Source organism: Lissotriton vulgaris, chromosome 11 (genome assembly GCF_964263255.1).
Source record: "Lissotriton vulgaris chromosome 11, aLisVul1.2, whole genome shotgun sequence".
Taxonomy (NCBI): domain Eukaryota; kingdom Metazoa; phylum Chordata; class Amphibia; order Caudata; family Salamandridae; genus Lissotriton; species Lissotriton vulgaris.
Genome location: NC_141699.1, coordinates 44,168,299 through 44,184,856, shown reverse-complemented (window position 1 = coordinate 44,184,856; position 16,558 = coordinate 44,168,299). Strand labels below are relative to the sequence as shown.

Sequence of the window (16,558 nt, the reverse complement as noted above, 5' to 3'; positions counted from 1 at the left end):
GCAGCAGAGGCGGTGGGGCTGAGGGGGGGGGGGGGGGGGGGCACAGACTGTGGTAGGTCATCACATGCACAGACACAGGGGGCCCTGGGGGGTCCAGGGGCAGTGAATTCGTGCAGTTGGGTCTGTGGTACTAAGAGCAGAGCCCCACCAACGGGTCACCCAAGGCTCCTCGGCCACTCTCGGCTCATAAACAACAGCCCCGGGAGGTGGGGCTGATGGCAGCAGGCACGTGCTGTCACACTGCTGCCCACAGCTCATGCCCGCCACTCCGCCCTGGGCGGGTCTGTGGTTTGGCACAGAGGCGTGCCTCGGCGCCGCCAGCCTGTCATTATGTGAGGAGTCAACATCCTCCCCCTGGGGGCGCGGGGGAAGGGGGGCTGTGGGTGACTTATATGTGGAACCGTGAAGCCTGTCGAGGGATGCCACGTATGCAGCGCCCATGTCCCTTCAGAAGTCTTCCAGGCGCCTCGCCCGCTGGGCAACAGTGGGGTGTGGGCTGCATGTCCTGAGCAATAATGCAATGAAGGGAGGGAGGGCGCCCCCTGGCTGCTGCGAACATGGTAAAGGACAACATTAATCAAGGTTCGGTGGGAGTCCCCAGACCTCTGGGACCCGGTGCCACTGCACCCTCTGCACCCATGGAAGCTGTCCGCCCCTGGCTCCATTGCACATTCAATCATTCGTCCATGCCCATCCACAGCTGGGTCCGCACAGTCAATCATCCATTCATGCACCCTCCACAGCAGGCTCCGCACACTCAATCATTCATCCATGCCCCCTCCACAGCTGGCTCTGCACACTCAATCATTCATCCATGTCCCCTCCACAGCTGGCTCTCCACACTCAATCATTCATCCATGCACCCTCTACAGCTGGCTCTGCACACTCAATCATTCATCCATGCACCCTCTACAGCTGGCTCTGCACACTCAATCATTCATCCATGCCCCTCCACAGCTGGCTCTGCACACTCAATCATTCATCCATGCCCCTCCACAGCTGGCTCTGCACACTCAATCATTCATCCATGCCCCTCCACAGCTGGCTCCGCACACTCAATCATTCATCCATGCCCCCTCCACAGCTGGCTCTGCACACTCAATCATTCATCCACGTCCCCTCCACAGCTGGCTCTCCACACTCAATCATTCATCCATGCACCCTCTACAGCTGGCTCTGCACACTCAATCATTCATCCATGCCCCTCCACAGCTGGCTCTGCACACTCGATCATTCATCCATGCCCCTCCACAGCTGGCTCCGCACACTCAATCATTCATCCATGCACCCTCCACAGCTGGCTCTCCACACTCAATCATTCATCCATGCACCCTCTACAGCTGGCTCTGCACACTCAATCATTCATCCATGCCCCTCCACAGCTGGCTCCGCACACTCAATCATTCATCCATCCATCACCCTCCACAGCTGGCTCTGCACACTCAATCATTCATCCATCCATCACCCTCCACAGCTGGCTCCGCACACTCAATCATTCATCCATGCCCCTCCACAGCTGGCTCCGCACACTCAATCATTCATCCATCCATCACCCTCCACAGCTGGCTCCGCACACTCAATCATTCATCCATGCCCCTCCACAGCTGGCTCCGCACACTCAATCATTCATCCATCCATCCATCACCCTCCACAGCTGGCTCTGCACACTCAATCATTCATCCATCCATCACCCTCCACAGCTGGCTCCGCACACTCAATCATTCATCCATGCCCCTCCACAGCTGGCTCCGCACACTCAATCATTCATCCATGCACCCTCCACAGCTGGCTCTCCACACTCAATCATTCATCCATGCACCCTCTACAGCTGGCTCTGCACACTCAATCATTCATCCATGCCCCTCCACAGCTGGCTCTGCACACTCGATCATTCATCCATGCCCCTCCACAGCTGTCTCCGCACACTCAATCATTCATGCATGCACCCTCCACAGCTGGCTCTGCACACTCAATCATTCATCCATGCACCCTCCACACCTGGCTCTGCACACTCAATCATTCATCCATGCCCCTCCACAGCTGGCTCTGCACACTCAATCATTCATCCATGCCCCCTCCACAGCTGGCTCTGCACACTCAATCATTCATCCATGCCCCTCCACAGCTGGCTCTGCACACTCAATCATTCATCCATGCCCCCTCCACAGCTGGCTCTGCACACTCAATCATTCATCCATGCACCATCCACAGCTGGCTCTGCACACTCAATCATTCATCCATGCCCCCTCCACAGCTGGCTCCGCACACTCAATCATTCATCCATGCCCCTCCACAGCTGGCTCTGCACACTCAATCATTCATCCATGCACCCTCCACAGCTGGCTCTGCACACTCAATCATTCATCCATGCACCCTCCACAGCTGGCTCTGCACATTCAATCATTCAAGTCAAGTCAAAAATCTTTTTTTCGGTATGTTAAGTACCATAAAAGATACATAAAATACATATACAATTCCATTTACATTTAAAACATAATTCATTAGAATATGGTTGACATGGTAGGTGGTGTTAACAATTTATAGAGCGGTTCAATTCAATCCGGATACAATTATTAGGGGTGGAAAAATCACCCTAAAATATCATAAATAATAAAAAATGTAAAAAGGCATGTATTTTAAAAACATAGGTAAATGTGTAGATATCAGATATAGTGGAGAAGTGTGGCTCAATGGTTAGAGTGGCAGACCCTGATGCAGAAGTCTAGCCCGGGACCAGGGTTCAATTCCCCGCCTCAGCGGGTCTTGGGCTCAAAACTTCCACGGACCTGATAATTCTCGCCTCGGTGCCTATTCCAATCATGGAGTCCCACTCTGCAACTCTGGGCAATAGCTTGCTTAATCTCCACAACAGCCCCCACAATGCTAAGGATGCCTAGCCTCCACCTTGGGGGTGGCCAGGAGTGGACACCTTACAGGAAAAGCCAGGATGGGTTCCACAGCGGTATTCGTAAAGCGCCTTGAGACCCTTGCTGGTGAGTAGTGCGCTATACAAGTATCAATTTACATTTTACATTTACATTTACATCCAACACTAACAATAATGGGCAAATATAAGTAGATTTAAAATATCGATAATGGTAGAAATGTGAAAAGCATGTGTGTATAAAAATTAATTATAAGCTACATGTATAACTATCAATAATATAAAATGCTTATCCAAAAATGTCCTACACAATCAATCTAACAGTATAACAAAAAGTGTTACCCATGAAGAAATGGATAAATTCTATCATTTTAAACCCGTTTTCATTCTTATAAAGTTCATGGACAACAAGAATCTACTGATGCCAAAAACAATTACCTGGCTGGTATCAGTTTTTAAAATGTTACCAGCCTCTTTATAAGATCCTGTGTCTATATTCAGGCAAAGGGGTTTGATCCACCTTTTCCTTGGTGCTGCATAGACCGGACAGAAGAACAAGATGTGTGAATCATCTTCCTTCACCTGATTCGTACATAGGATACATTGATTATCACTACTTTGAGACCACCTTGATGCGCAGACATTTGTCCTCAAGATGCCATATCTATATTTCATGTAGAGTGTCTTGGCTAATGGTGGGTAAACCTCATCATGAACGCATTCATAGAGTGCTGTATCTTTGAACATTAAAAAAGTATTTGTTGAAGATCCATATGTTTTTCCATTCAACACCTCATAATTCACATATGCCCAGAATGACAACTTTAAAATTTCCTTTGAAATTGGGTTTAATAAAGCTGGTTCATTCCAAAATTGTGCCAGACCAATTTGTGTTAACTAAGATCTTACATGTTTAAGCCATAGAACTTTGTTACAGCAATCTAATTCCATACCTTCTTTTAGACAATCCTTATAATCTGTCAGCTCAGGGGTCGACCAAAGTCTGACCCAGAGCATCAGGGGTCTCAAGATTGCACGATGGTCAGTACGTTTCATATTTAAATCTAAAAGAAGTGGTATCAACGGGATGCTGGCCGGTAATCTTAACAGAGCCCTAAAAAATGTATTCTCACCAATTTCAAAGGATATCTTACATGTAGGACCCCATAATTCTGCCCCGTATAGTGCTGCTGATTTTACTTTAAATTTAAAAATCTCTAAGGCTGGTGAAATTGCTTTTTTTAGGCTATTACCATGTGTTTTCATTATGGGTAACAGATTTTGTGTAAATACTATTTTGCTTTTTTCTATCTGGCTTTTCCAAGTTAAATTTGGATCCAGGGAAACACCCAGATAGCTAAAGTTTTGGACATGTTCCAATGTGTGTCCATTTAGCGTCAGGTTATCCTTAACATTTTTATGGGGGTTTATAGCCATATATTTTGTTTTCTTTGCATTGATCTCTAGGCCCTTTGTGCTGCAGTATGCCTGGAACTTGTCCAGTAGATTCTGTAGTCCCAGGGGTGTTTGGGATAGGAGTATAGTGTCATCAGCTAAAAGGAGGGGCAAGACCCGCTCGCCCCCCAATTTTGGCGAGTCGTTGCTTCAAGCCTCCATACAAGATGGAATATCGTTGACGAACAGGGAGAACAATTTCGGGGTTAACACACATCCCTGACAAACTCTCCTCTTTATCAGTATTTGTTGTGTTAACTCCCCACTTGGGCCCCACCTAACTTTTGCATAGTTATTTCTATGTAATTTTATAACCTGCTCCAAGAGGTTAGCCGGTAGCCCTTGGAGCTTGAGTGTCTCCCATAACAGTTTTCGGGGGATTAGGTTGAACGCCGCCCGAACGTCCACAAATGCTACGTACAAGTGACCTTTCCTCAGAGTAATATACTTCCAGCACAAACAGCAAAACTTTAGCACCTGATCAATAGTACTCATTTTGGCTCTGAACCCTGCTTGATATTTGGTGAGCACTAATTCTTCATCCATCCAAATATTTACGCGATTTAAAACATGTCTTGCATAGATTTTTTGTAATATATCGATCAAACTAATAGGGCGGTAGTTTGCGGGATCATTCCTATCGCCCTTTTTAAAAATAGTAATTATTTCCGCACCTTTCCATGTATCCGGCAGTTCTACCCCCGCAGCAACAACGTTACATAAACTATTGATATGGGGAACCCAGATGTTAGTTTCATGTTTAAATAAATCGCCTGGTATTTTATCAAGCCCCGGGGCCTTCCCATTTTTAACTGAGGCGATTGCTAATTCGGTCTCCTGGATGTCAAAATGTATAGTTAGGCTCTCCTCATATAAAGTTGGCGATATGTTTACATCAGGAAGGGCCTGGTCCCCCTCAGGGACATCATATAACTTGGTGAAGTGGTTGATCCAGGTGGTCTCATCAAGAAAGACCTCCCGGGATCCCTTTTCTTTTTTGTTTCCCTTGGCCACTATTTCCCAGAACAGCTTTTGGTACCTCATTTTAGCAGCAGATAACATGCTGGACCAGATTTCTTCATTCCAAGAAGATTTTGCTTCTGCGTGAGTTTCCCTATATTTAGCCCTGGCCTCTTTAACTGCTAAAACATTATTGTTTTTTTATCGCATGGACTAAAACCAACTTTGCAGTGCGACCCTCCCTGTTAAACCAAGGTTTCCCTACAAGCTGAGAGTTACCAACTCCACCCATCTTCTTTGATCTTTTTTCATTAGTGGAAATAGTTCCTTGAAAAACCTCGTATGTAAGTCTAGGAATGTATTATTCTCATCTTGGGAGACATCATAGGTACCAAAACTGTTGTCAACAGAACTATAAATATTAGCCAACAGATCTTCAATTTCCAGTATGTACGCCCATTTAACTGTACGACGATTATTGCGGACTATAGTGTTATCTGGGATAGTATGGAATATTCTTTCATTCTCTCTCTGGCTCAGAAGTAAACTCCTACAGAAACCAATTTCAAGTGGGCGATGATCACTTTCTGTTCTTGGTCTGATCTCCATATCTACAGCAAACAACCAAATGGCCCGTGGAGGGAGTTTCGGTGGGGCGGAGGGGCAGGGTGGGGGGTGCTAAAAACTGGAGTATGGATAATTGAAGGTAAGTAAACAATTTAATAAATAAAACAAATTTTGTAGCGCACCCTGCATCGCAAAATGTGCTGCAGGGTGCGCTCCGAAATTCGTTTTCTTTATTAAATTGTTTACTTACCTTCAATTATCCGTACTCCAGTTTTTAGCACCCCCCACCCTGCCCCTCCGCCCCACCGAAACTCCCTCCACGGGCCGTGGTTGGGACAGTCCCACAGCGATGCAATGATGGTATCTTGTTAGCACTGTCTTCATCCTCGAGCAGGTTTTCTAGCCCTGTAATGGGTTCATAATTACAGTTCAGGTCGCCGCATACTATTTTACTTCTTCCTGGATCTAATACATTTAAAAGTGGATCCAGTTTTCCTACTGTGGCTGGCTCCCAGTGTGATGGGCGTGGTCTACTGTAAACATTATACAGGTGTAGGACCCTTTTGTCATCAGTGACTATTTTGACTCCGAGTATATCAGGCGAGTCAATACAAAATTGGGTGACATCAATATTCATAGTCACTTGCACCCAAATTATAAGGCCCCCAGAGGGCCGTCCCCTCATTGATGGGACTGATTTATTTGAAAAGTTTTGAATCCTACCCTATGTACGGTTTTTGTAGCCCATGTTTCCTGAAGGATACAAATATCACTCATGTTAATGTAATTATTCCATTCAGGGCCCCTAATGTTTGATCCCAGACCCGCTGTGTTCCAGGGTATCATTTTTAGATCAGGGATGCCATTGGGGCTCGTAGAACCAGGTGACACATCTCTTGACATGGGTGCAGTACCATCAACTCGCCTCGACAACATTGTTTCAAATAGTGAGCTTAAAGTAGGAATGCAGGGTAAGCTTTCACAACCACCTTGTTTTTTCCCTTCCAGGAATTCCTCATCACAAGTAACATCCCCCTCTATAGTACAAACTGTATATACCACTTTCTCTTCCACTTCTAGGTCTTTGATGTTCATCGTTTGTGGTCAATCGGCCGCCTCCAGGGACGATAGTTCATTGAAACTGTTTGGGGTTTCTAAAAATCTAAGAGTCCCAAAATGTTGGATTGGTTTTGTTACAACTGGTTTATAAAAATATCCTAGTGGTAAGGCACGGATATCAGAACTCAATCATTCATCCATGCCCCCTCCACAGCTGGCTCTGCACACTCAAGCATTCATCCATGCCCCAGGGTCCGAGGCCTACCTCGCGCTGCCCGTTCCAGCTGTCCACCATCTGCACGCGGCTGATGTCGCCCACCCCGGTGAAGACGGTGAAGAGGCCGCTGTTCGAGTTGTTGAACTGGAAAGAAGGAAACAAAGCAAGAGGCACATGAGAGGTGCTGAGAAGAACTGGAAGGACAACATCTAGAAAGCAAGACATATTTTCAGTTTCTCCTCGCCTGGTCATACCCCCCCACCTCAGCCCTCCCTGAGAGACCGCCAACTCCCCATTCCCAGGCAGGGCTGCAGCCGGGGGCGGGGGGCAGTGGGGGGGAGGGGGAGGGGGGGGGGGCCAGTGGCTTGGCTGCTTCTTCAAGTCCACTCTGCACGATGGACTTCAACATTGAAAGAAGACTGTGCTGCAGACTGGAAGGACAGAGATGGAGGGGGGCGGGGGGGTCACCAGGGGCCCCCCGACAGATGTGGGCAGGGCAGGCGCCCCCTCACTACAGGGCATCTTGTTGTGATTGCGACAACGACCTACAAAGAGTTAAACATCGCTGACAGCTCACGAGGCGGTGCACCACAGGAAGGTCTCCACCCACTGACATCTGACCCTGACTCTGTGGAGGGACCCACTGACGTCTGTGCGAGGCTTGGTCTACCAGAGGCATGGGCGGGGGCTTTAGGACCATGGAGATCTATGGGAGGTGTGAGCAGCTGACCCCATGGAAGTCTATGGGAGGTGAGAGCAGCTGACCCCATGGAAGTCTATGGGAGGTGAGAGCAGCTGACCCCATGGAAGTCTATGGGAGGTGTGAGCAGCTGACCCCATGGAAGTCTATGGGAGGTGTGAGCAGCTGACCCCATGGAAGTCTATGGAACGCCTGGGCCACTGACCCTATGGAAGTCTATGGGAGGTGTTAGCAGTTGACCCCATGGAAGTCTATGGGAGGTGAGAGCAGCTGACCCCATGGAAGTCTATGGGAAGCCTGGGCCACTGACCCTATGGAAGTCTATGGGAGGTGTGAGCAGCTGACCCCATGGAAGTCTATGGGAGGTGAGAGCAGCTGACCCCATGGAAGTCTATGGAACGCCTGGGCCACTGACCCTATGGAAGTCTATGGGAGGTGTGAGCAGCTGACCCCATGGAAGTCTATGGGAGGTGAGAGCAGCTGACCCCATGGAAGTCTATGGGAAGCCTGGGCAGCTGACCCCATGGAAGTCTATGGGAAGCCTGGGCAGCTGACCCCATGGAAGTCTATGGGAGGTGTGAGCAGTTGACCCCATGGAAGTCTATGGGAGGTGAGAGCAGCTGACCCCATGGAAGTCTATGGGAGGCGTGAGCAACTGACCCCATGGAAGTCTATGGGATGCCTGGGCAGCTGACCTCATGGAAGTATATGGAGTGACTGGGTAGCTGACCCCAAGGAAGTCTATGGGATGCCTGGGCAGCTGACCCCATGGAAGTCTATGGGATGCCTGGGCAGCTGACCCCATGGAAGTCTATGGGATGCATGGGCAGCTGACCCCATGGAAGTCTATGGGATGCCTGGGCAGCTGACCCCGTGGAAGTCTATGGGATGCCTGGGCCACTGACCCCATGGAAGTCTATGGAGTGACTGGGCAGCTGACCCCATGGAAGTCTATGATAGGTGTGAGCAGCTGACCCAATGGAAGTCTATAGGACGCCTTGGCAGATGACCTCACTGAAGTCTATGGGATGTGTGGGTAGCTGACCCTCCTGAAGTCTGTGCAAGGGCATCTGAACCCACTGTGGTCCAAGGGAGGCATGAGAGGTGAGCTTCTGAACCAATGGAAGTCTATAGGATCCCTGGGCAGCTGACCCCACAGAAGTCTATGGGACGCCTGGGCAGTTGACCCCAACGTCCGGTGATAAGGTGAGCCCTTCAATCGGATGAGAGGTTCTCCGACAGCAGGAGGAGTTCCGTAAAACCAATGTTGGCGAGGCTACATTGGAGCTATCCATATCTTTCTGCAAGGTTAGATCTTCCTCTTCGTGAGAACCTTTGGATTCAGGAGAATGGGCGGAAAGGGGTAAGCAAAGATTTCGGACCATGGCATCGAAAATGCATTCTCCCATGCGTCAGGATGGTGATGCCAGCTTTCTAATAATCGGTATTTGGTGTTCTGTGGTTCTGCAAAGAGGGGACATTGGGTTTTCCCCACCGTGAGAATATATGGTTGACTGTTTCCTGATCCATTTACCAATTGTGGCAAGCTGACCTCAGTCTGCTGAGAGTGTCTGCTATCTCACTTTGCTTTCTTGGGACATGCTCCGCACGTAGTTGCACTCCATTTGGGATGGCCCAATTCCAAATGTCTTGGGACTCTCGAAAGAGGAAAATTATCTCTTATCCCCTTGTTGGTTTATGTATGTCATCCTTGTTGTATTGTCTGTTTGTATGTGGACCTCTTAGTTCTTTATCTTGGGGAGGAAAGCCTGCAAGGCCAGATGCACTGCCTTGAGCTCGAGCGGATTGATTTGAAAATGCTGATGAGGCTTCTGCCACTAGCCACTGACATGTAGGTCTTGAAGGTGTGCTCCCCATCCTCCAAAGAAGTGTCAGTGGTAATGACCAATGGAGAGGGTTGAGCTGGGAGTGATAGGCAGGCTGAGAGTTGTGTCTGCTGAGTCCACCAAGCTAGGGCTTTGACCATGGCTGTAGCGACTTTGATGATATTGTTGAACAAACCTGTCGCTTGTACCCTTTGGAGGTCTAATTCTTCCTGGAGAGGTTGCATCCTTAGCCGGCAGAACTGAACTAGAGGAATGCATGATGACATCATCCCTAATAATGACTTGTAGAGACTAATGTGAGAAAGTGCCCTCTTTCTTCATGGTTGCCCCCACTTTTTGCTGAACTGCTGATGTGCTTTGACTGATAGTGCCCTGGGCTTCTGCCAATCAGGTGCCCAGGGCCTATGTTCTTTCCCTAAACCTGCATTAAAAACAAAACACAATTGACATCTCTGGCCACATGTCAGCCCCTGGTAAATGGTACCACAGGTACCCAGAGTACTGTGACCAGGGAAGACCCCTAAGGGCTGCATCACTTATTGTGCCACCCTTAGAGGCCCTGTACCATTACATTCACACATTTCCTTTTCAGGCTGTGTATCTTGGTACAGAACAAAGTGAAGAGGCGACATGACACACATCCTTTTGTGCCATGCCTATAACCCACTGCCCTGGCATAGATCAGGCACCCCTCTGGCTGGGTGCCCTATACCAGTGGTGAGGATACAGGTGCATGAGCCTACAGTGTCTAAGTCCATTCCTGGGCACTGTAAGTGCAGTGCTGCAATTAAGAGTATATGGTGCTGGGAGGTTGTCATCACGAACTCCACAGCACCATAATGGCTGCTCTGAAAACTGAGAAGTTTGGTATCAAACTTCTCAGCACATTAAACCCACACTGATGCTAGTGTGGGATTTAAAAATAATGCACACTGAGGGCATCTTAGAGATGCTCCCTCAAAAACGACCCACCACTAGTGTTCAGGCTGCGCGGCAGCTTTAAGCTGTCACCACCAGACATATTTCTTGACCAGTGGGCCAAGAGCCTGCTGCTCTCGGGGGCCTGAAACAATGTACATCCTGGGAGGAGGTGCCAAGCCTCCTCCCCAAGGATGGGCAGGGTTCATGAAGGGGAAGCTTCACAGGCTTGCTGCCTTTGTGAGCTTCCCCAGGCAACATGCTGCTTTCAGAAACTGGTCCCCACTAGTTCTGGCCCCCACTTTGAGCAGGAGAACCGGTGGGAAAAACAAGTGAGGAAGAGAGGTGTGCCCACCTCTGCCAACTCCAGCCCTCAGGTGGGGGAGGCGAGGTGAAACACAATCTCGAGTCCCCGCCATCTTCCAGATTGGGGGAGTTAGCCAACCAGGGAAAAGCTTATGCTTCCCTCCCACTGGAGGGTGGCATAAAAGGGAGTGTACTCACCCCATGGAAGGGACCCATTGGTACCAACCTTTTTACCTACCTGTAACGCCCCTAAATCAAATTTTTAGGGTCACCCCTAAACCTTGCTTCCACAGGCAACAATCTGCAAGAAGAAAAGAAGAAGGACCGAACAGCCGTGCCAAAGCTAACAAGAGGAGGCACCCACTGACGTGGCCCCAGCCCTACCGGCCTGTCCCCACCTCAAACCTGCTCCAGCAAAACCCTGGGGTGTCCTGCAGCCAGCAACCTCAAGAAACCCGGAGGACCTGCCTGCCTTCAATCCCAAAGACTCTGTCTCCCAGGAACTCCGGATTTGTTCAAACAACAGACTCCAGCTCCGCAAGGATGCAAGTTTGCACCACTCTGCAGCTGACGCCCATGACCTGAGTTGGAGTGGCCCAACACCCCGAGGAGGTCTCCCTGGCAATCCTTACACGAGATCCGGTGACCCCTGACCTGCCTCAAGCCTCCAGCCCACGCCTGCAGCCTCAAACCGAAAGGTCTCCCCAACTGCGATCAGGAGCTGTTAAGAATATCCAACCCTAAAAGGCACCCCTGGCCCCGGAGCCCCACAGCCTTGGGTGGCCCAACCGAAGGTGCCAAACCAACTCCCAGCATCCAAACCTACCTCTCCAAGTGGTGGTCGCACCCAGAAGACCATCGTCCCAGAGCCTGCAGTGCTCTTGCAAACCAGAGACTCCCCGTTGAAAGCTACAGGGCGCCAGATGCCAAAACAGCACTCTGGACACGGCCGCCCAGTGCCTCTGAGGGTGCCCCTTTGCTGTTACTTTGTTTCCCCATTTGCCCTGAGCTTAAGTCCAGGAGCTTTGCTCCCACTGCCCAGTGGCCTGCTCGTCAGCAGCCACCAACCAGAGAACCCCTATCCCCCATTGGATAACATTGGGCCTCAGCACTCTGCACCCGGCCGCCCTAGTGGAGCTGAGGGTGCAACAAGAATGCACCCTTGACCCTGGGGAACCCCTAGTTCCTACCCCAGAAGCTCAACTACCACAACAAAGTACTTCCCTTTAAACCAATAACACTATTTTCCTCCATGGGATAACATTGACTGTTTTTCTATGAAAAAACGCTTTTACTTATCTGTTTACAGGAAATATCCCAGTGTAGTATCCAGGCATACTGCACTACGTAAGAAAAGTAATCTAGAAAGGAACTTACCTGTAATTTTACTAAAAATCATATACAAAGTATATGTACTGTATTCTGAAAAGCATTGCATTATTAATAACACTACTGCAATCAAATCAAAGTACATTTACAATTGCAATTCAAACTATTTACAAACTGCATTATTACTGTAAAGTACTTATTGCTTACCTGTGCCAGGCTTGCTTGGTTTTAGTAAATAAAATAACTAAAAGAATAATTTTATACAAAAATATTTGGTCTCAAGTTCAGTCTTTGAGTGAGTGAATTAATTTGCTGACTTAGTGTGTACAACAAATGCTTAATTGATAAAGCCTTACTGCTCGACCACACTACCACAAGTAGAGAGTGAGGTTCTATCTAACTTTTACCTCTGCCTACCTTTGGGGTTCCACTGGACTCTGTGTACACTATACCTCACTTTGGTATAGAATATACAGAGCCAGCTTCCTACACCTACTGAGAGAGACTTTTTTTCTGAATGAACTTTGCAAATGTTATCAGCTTTACTTGTCTTTCTGATGTGGGGCGGGCTTTGTTGGTTATAGTATCTAGTGTGGCTCCCAAAAAGGTTATAGTCTGATGGCTGTGGCCTTGACTGTTTCCCATTCAGAGTGAGACCTAGCTTGTTGAACAGTGCTCTGCAAGCGTTTGTTGATTTCTGTGCTGCTTGCCTGGTATGTGAGTTGACGAGCCAGTCGTTTAAGTATGGGAACACCTGGTGTCTTTGTTTCCTCAGGAAGGCTGCTGCCGGAGCCAGACAATTTGTAAATATCCTGGGGGCTGATGTCAGACCAAAAAGAAGAAACCTGAACTGATAGTGGCTGCTGACTATTGCGAACCTTAGGAATCTCCTGTGGAATGGATGGATAAGGAAGTGAAAACATGCATCCCGCAGGTCGAGAGTTGACATATTCTTCTACATCTAAGCCACTGAGATTATATCTTGTAATGTTACCATGCAGAATAATTGTCTTTTTTAGATATGTGTGGAGATCTCCAAGGTCGAGGATAGGCCTCCATTGACACGAAAAACCTTTCCAATATTTTCTGTTTATTTTAGATTAATTGAATACTGTTGGACCCGGCCTCGTGGCGTGGCCCGACCCCTCCCGCATGGCGGGTCCCGGACTACCGTCACCCCTGTTCCCCGGACAAGAGCCGCACCTTCCGCCCTCCGGGCCACCCTAGCTATTCCCCGACGGAACTCAAACTCATGTCCGCAACCTTCTCGGCTGGCCCGGACCCCTTTTTCCCGGACCACCGTCCCCGGCCCAGCCACCATCTTGGACCCTCCACGACCAGGCCTCGTGGCCCCGGGTCGACCTCAGCCTCAGGCCCAGCTAAGCCCGACACCGAGGCACCACCATCCACCCAGGGGGTAAAGAGACCACTTGGCGAGTCAATGGGAGAAGGAGTGTCGATGGCTCCCATCCGCCTGGTTTCGATCGCCCCCGGCCACCCCCCTGCTGGGTGTCTGGACTCCCTCATCCTGGACCCCCCGACCTCCAAGTGCGAGGGTCCGGACATCAAAGGGCACCAGACCTATAACTGGGGCAGCTCCAGAGCAGGAAGCCAGTTGTATCCTGGAGTCGAGAGACACCTAGACGAACTCATCCTTGAAGGCCTGCTGGCGCTGCCGCGGCTCATCCTCGTGAACCATCTTTGAAGGCCTGCTGGCGCTGCAGCGGCTCATCCTCGTGAACCATCTCTGAAGCCCTGCTGGCGCTGCCGCGGCTCATCCTCGTGAACCATCTTGAAGGCCTGCTGGCGCTGCCGCGGCTCATCCTCGTGAACCATCTTCGAAGGCCTGCTGGCGCTGCCGCGGCTCATCCTCGTGAACCATATTTGAAGGCCTGCTGGCGCTGCCGCGGCTCATCTCCGTGAACTATCTTTGAAGGCCTGCTGGCGCTGCTGCAGCTCATCCGTGTGAACCATCTTTGAAGGCCTGCTGGCGCTGCCGCGGCCCCTACCAGAGAACCCTCCAGCTCGAGGATCGAGAGCTGATCGTCCGATACACCTGTACCAGACCGGTACCGAGACTGTCCCGCTACCCCCTTCCCACAGAGACTAGAATTGCAGGGTCCCAGTATCCTGCTCCTGCTGTAACGTTCCGTTAATCTACCGAAGAATACTGATAAAAGTGTTGAGAACCTATCTTTGTGTGGTGTCCATCTGTGGGGGGGTGGTTGCCCGTCCGTACGATCGGAGAAGAGGACCCTCGTCAGGAGGCCTCTCCCCCTTGCTCGGCCGACCCTCAGGTTTCCCGTCTAACATTGGTGGCAGCGGTGGGATTCGAGCCGACGCAAATCGTACGGAGAGTAACTCGCCCCACTACAAACGAAAAACACACAGCGACCATGTCGACAAAAGAAACCGGAACAACCGCAAAATTCCAGATGGAACGGCTGGAAGAGTACAGTCACAAGGAATTGAAGCAATTCTGCATAGACTTGGGTATCGCTACCACGGGACTAAGTACCAAAGATGATCTCAAGCACGCTTTGCAGACTTGGGTGGAGACGGGAGCATCACCACCCCAAAGCGAAAACGTTGCGACCACAGAAATCATTGCAACCCCCGAGGAGGAGAGAAGCGCGGGCCTCTCTCCCGAGGAGGCCCGAGAACGAGAAAGGAGCCGGCTCCACGATTTTGAACTGGCTAGACTCCGCTTGGATGGCGAACTGAAACTAGCAGAAAAAAAGATAGCCCTTGAACACTTGCGATTACAGGAAGAACGGGAAGAGAAAAAAAGCCAGAGGGAGCTGGAGGAAAAGAAGCTCGCGTACGAACACGAGTGCGGGTTAAAAGAACTAGAAATAAGAAAGCAAAATAGGGACCTCGGCGTCCCCGAGAACCAGAGCTCCACTCCCTCTACGGACACCAAGGTCCACATTCCCAAAGATGTCGTTCGAGAGTACTACCGGAACGACGACATCCAGCAATGGTTTAAGGCATACGAAGTAGCCATGACCTCCCACCGTGTCCCGCGAAAAGACTGGGGGCCGGATTGTGGGGGAGATTCGTTAACGAAGGAAGAGATGCATGTCCTGCTACAGCTCCCCGACGCGGAGATGACCTCCTACGACCATATGAAAGCCGCCCTTCTCACTCGCTATGGGCTCACACCCGAGATGTACCGGCAGCGATTCCGAGACTGTAAACGGATCCCCGGTACCACCTGGGTGGAATATGTGAACTTTTTTAGCAGACCCTTAGAGGGGTGGATCAAAGGCAGTCAAGTCACCACCTACGAACAATTAGTCGAACTCATTGTGTGGGAGCACCTCTCCAATAACTGTTTCGTCGAACTAAGGCAGCATCTCCTCGACAGCAAACTGACTGAGCCCAGGAAACTCGCAATCGAAGCGGATCGATGGGAAAGCACCCAGGTCCCCAGGAATTGGGCGGGTGACCAAGGCCGAGCCTCCCAGGGGTCCCACCGCCCGTGAGGAGGAGGAGGAGGCCAGGGTCGGGGCCGGGACACCACCACGATGTCCCCCACTAGCACTCCCCCGGCCGGAAGAGGAAGCCCTCCGACGCGGCCGGGATTCCGCACCAACGTTGTCTGTCACAAATGCCAGCGACCCGGTCATTACGCCAATGACCCCAACTGTCCCAGAAACCAGCCAGGCCAGGCCACGGGTCAGCTGAACCGCCAGATCACCGCCATCTCCCTCGGAGAAGAGCGAGGCGAAGAAGAAGCCGAATATTGCGAACCATACCCGGCAGAGTGGGAACCCGCAGCCATGTCCCTGGTGTGTCTAGGGGAAAGAGACATGGTCCCTAGGGCCCCCATCCCGGCCAACACGCAGAAGTACAGCCAGTGGGTCACCATCAATGGACGCCGGGCCGAAGCCCTCCGCGACACAGGAGCCAGCTTAACAGCCGTCCGTTGCCATCTGGTGACCCCGGATCAAATCTTGCCCAACGTACTATGCCCAGTACGGTCTGCCGACAACTCTGAAAGCTTGTGCCAGATGGCCCGCGTCTTCTTCGAATGGGGGGGAGTTTCGGGCATGCTGAAAGTGACCGTCCGAGACGATGCCCCCGTGGACTGCCTCCTGGGGAACGACCTAGAAAGCTCCCCCTGGGCGGCCGTTGAACGAAGGGAGCACCTGGGGATGCTTGGCCTTCCTGAATGGGTCTGTGCGACGACCCGGTCCATGGCCGCCTGCACCATCCCCTCCACTGAAGAACCCGAGTGGCCCGAACCTCCACCGCCCGTCAACTCTGAGGATGCCACCCCGGTCGCCGACCCACAGGGGCCCGACAATGAA

At 50.7% G+C, this 16,558-nt stretch overlaps 1 protein-coding gene across 2 annotated transcripts in view; it reads right to left on the bottom strand.

Annotated features, from left to right (window-relative positions):
- Window positions 1-16,558, bottom strand: part of SCARB1 (scavenger receptor class B member 1) — a 549,841-nt gene that overhangs the window by 261,659 nt on the left and 271,624 nt on the right. For both annotated transcript variants that reach the window (XM_086942688.1, XM_086942687.1), the window contains exon 5: window positions 7,191-7,286. In XM_086942688.1, coding sequence (XP_086798814.1) covers window positions 7,191-7,286 — 96 coding nt within the window. The remainder of the gene's footprint in view (window positions 1-7,190; window positions 7,287-16,558) is intronic.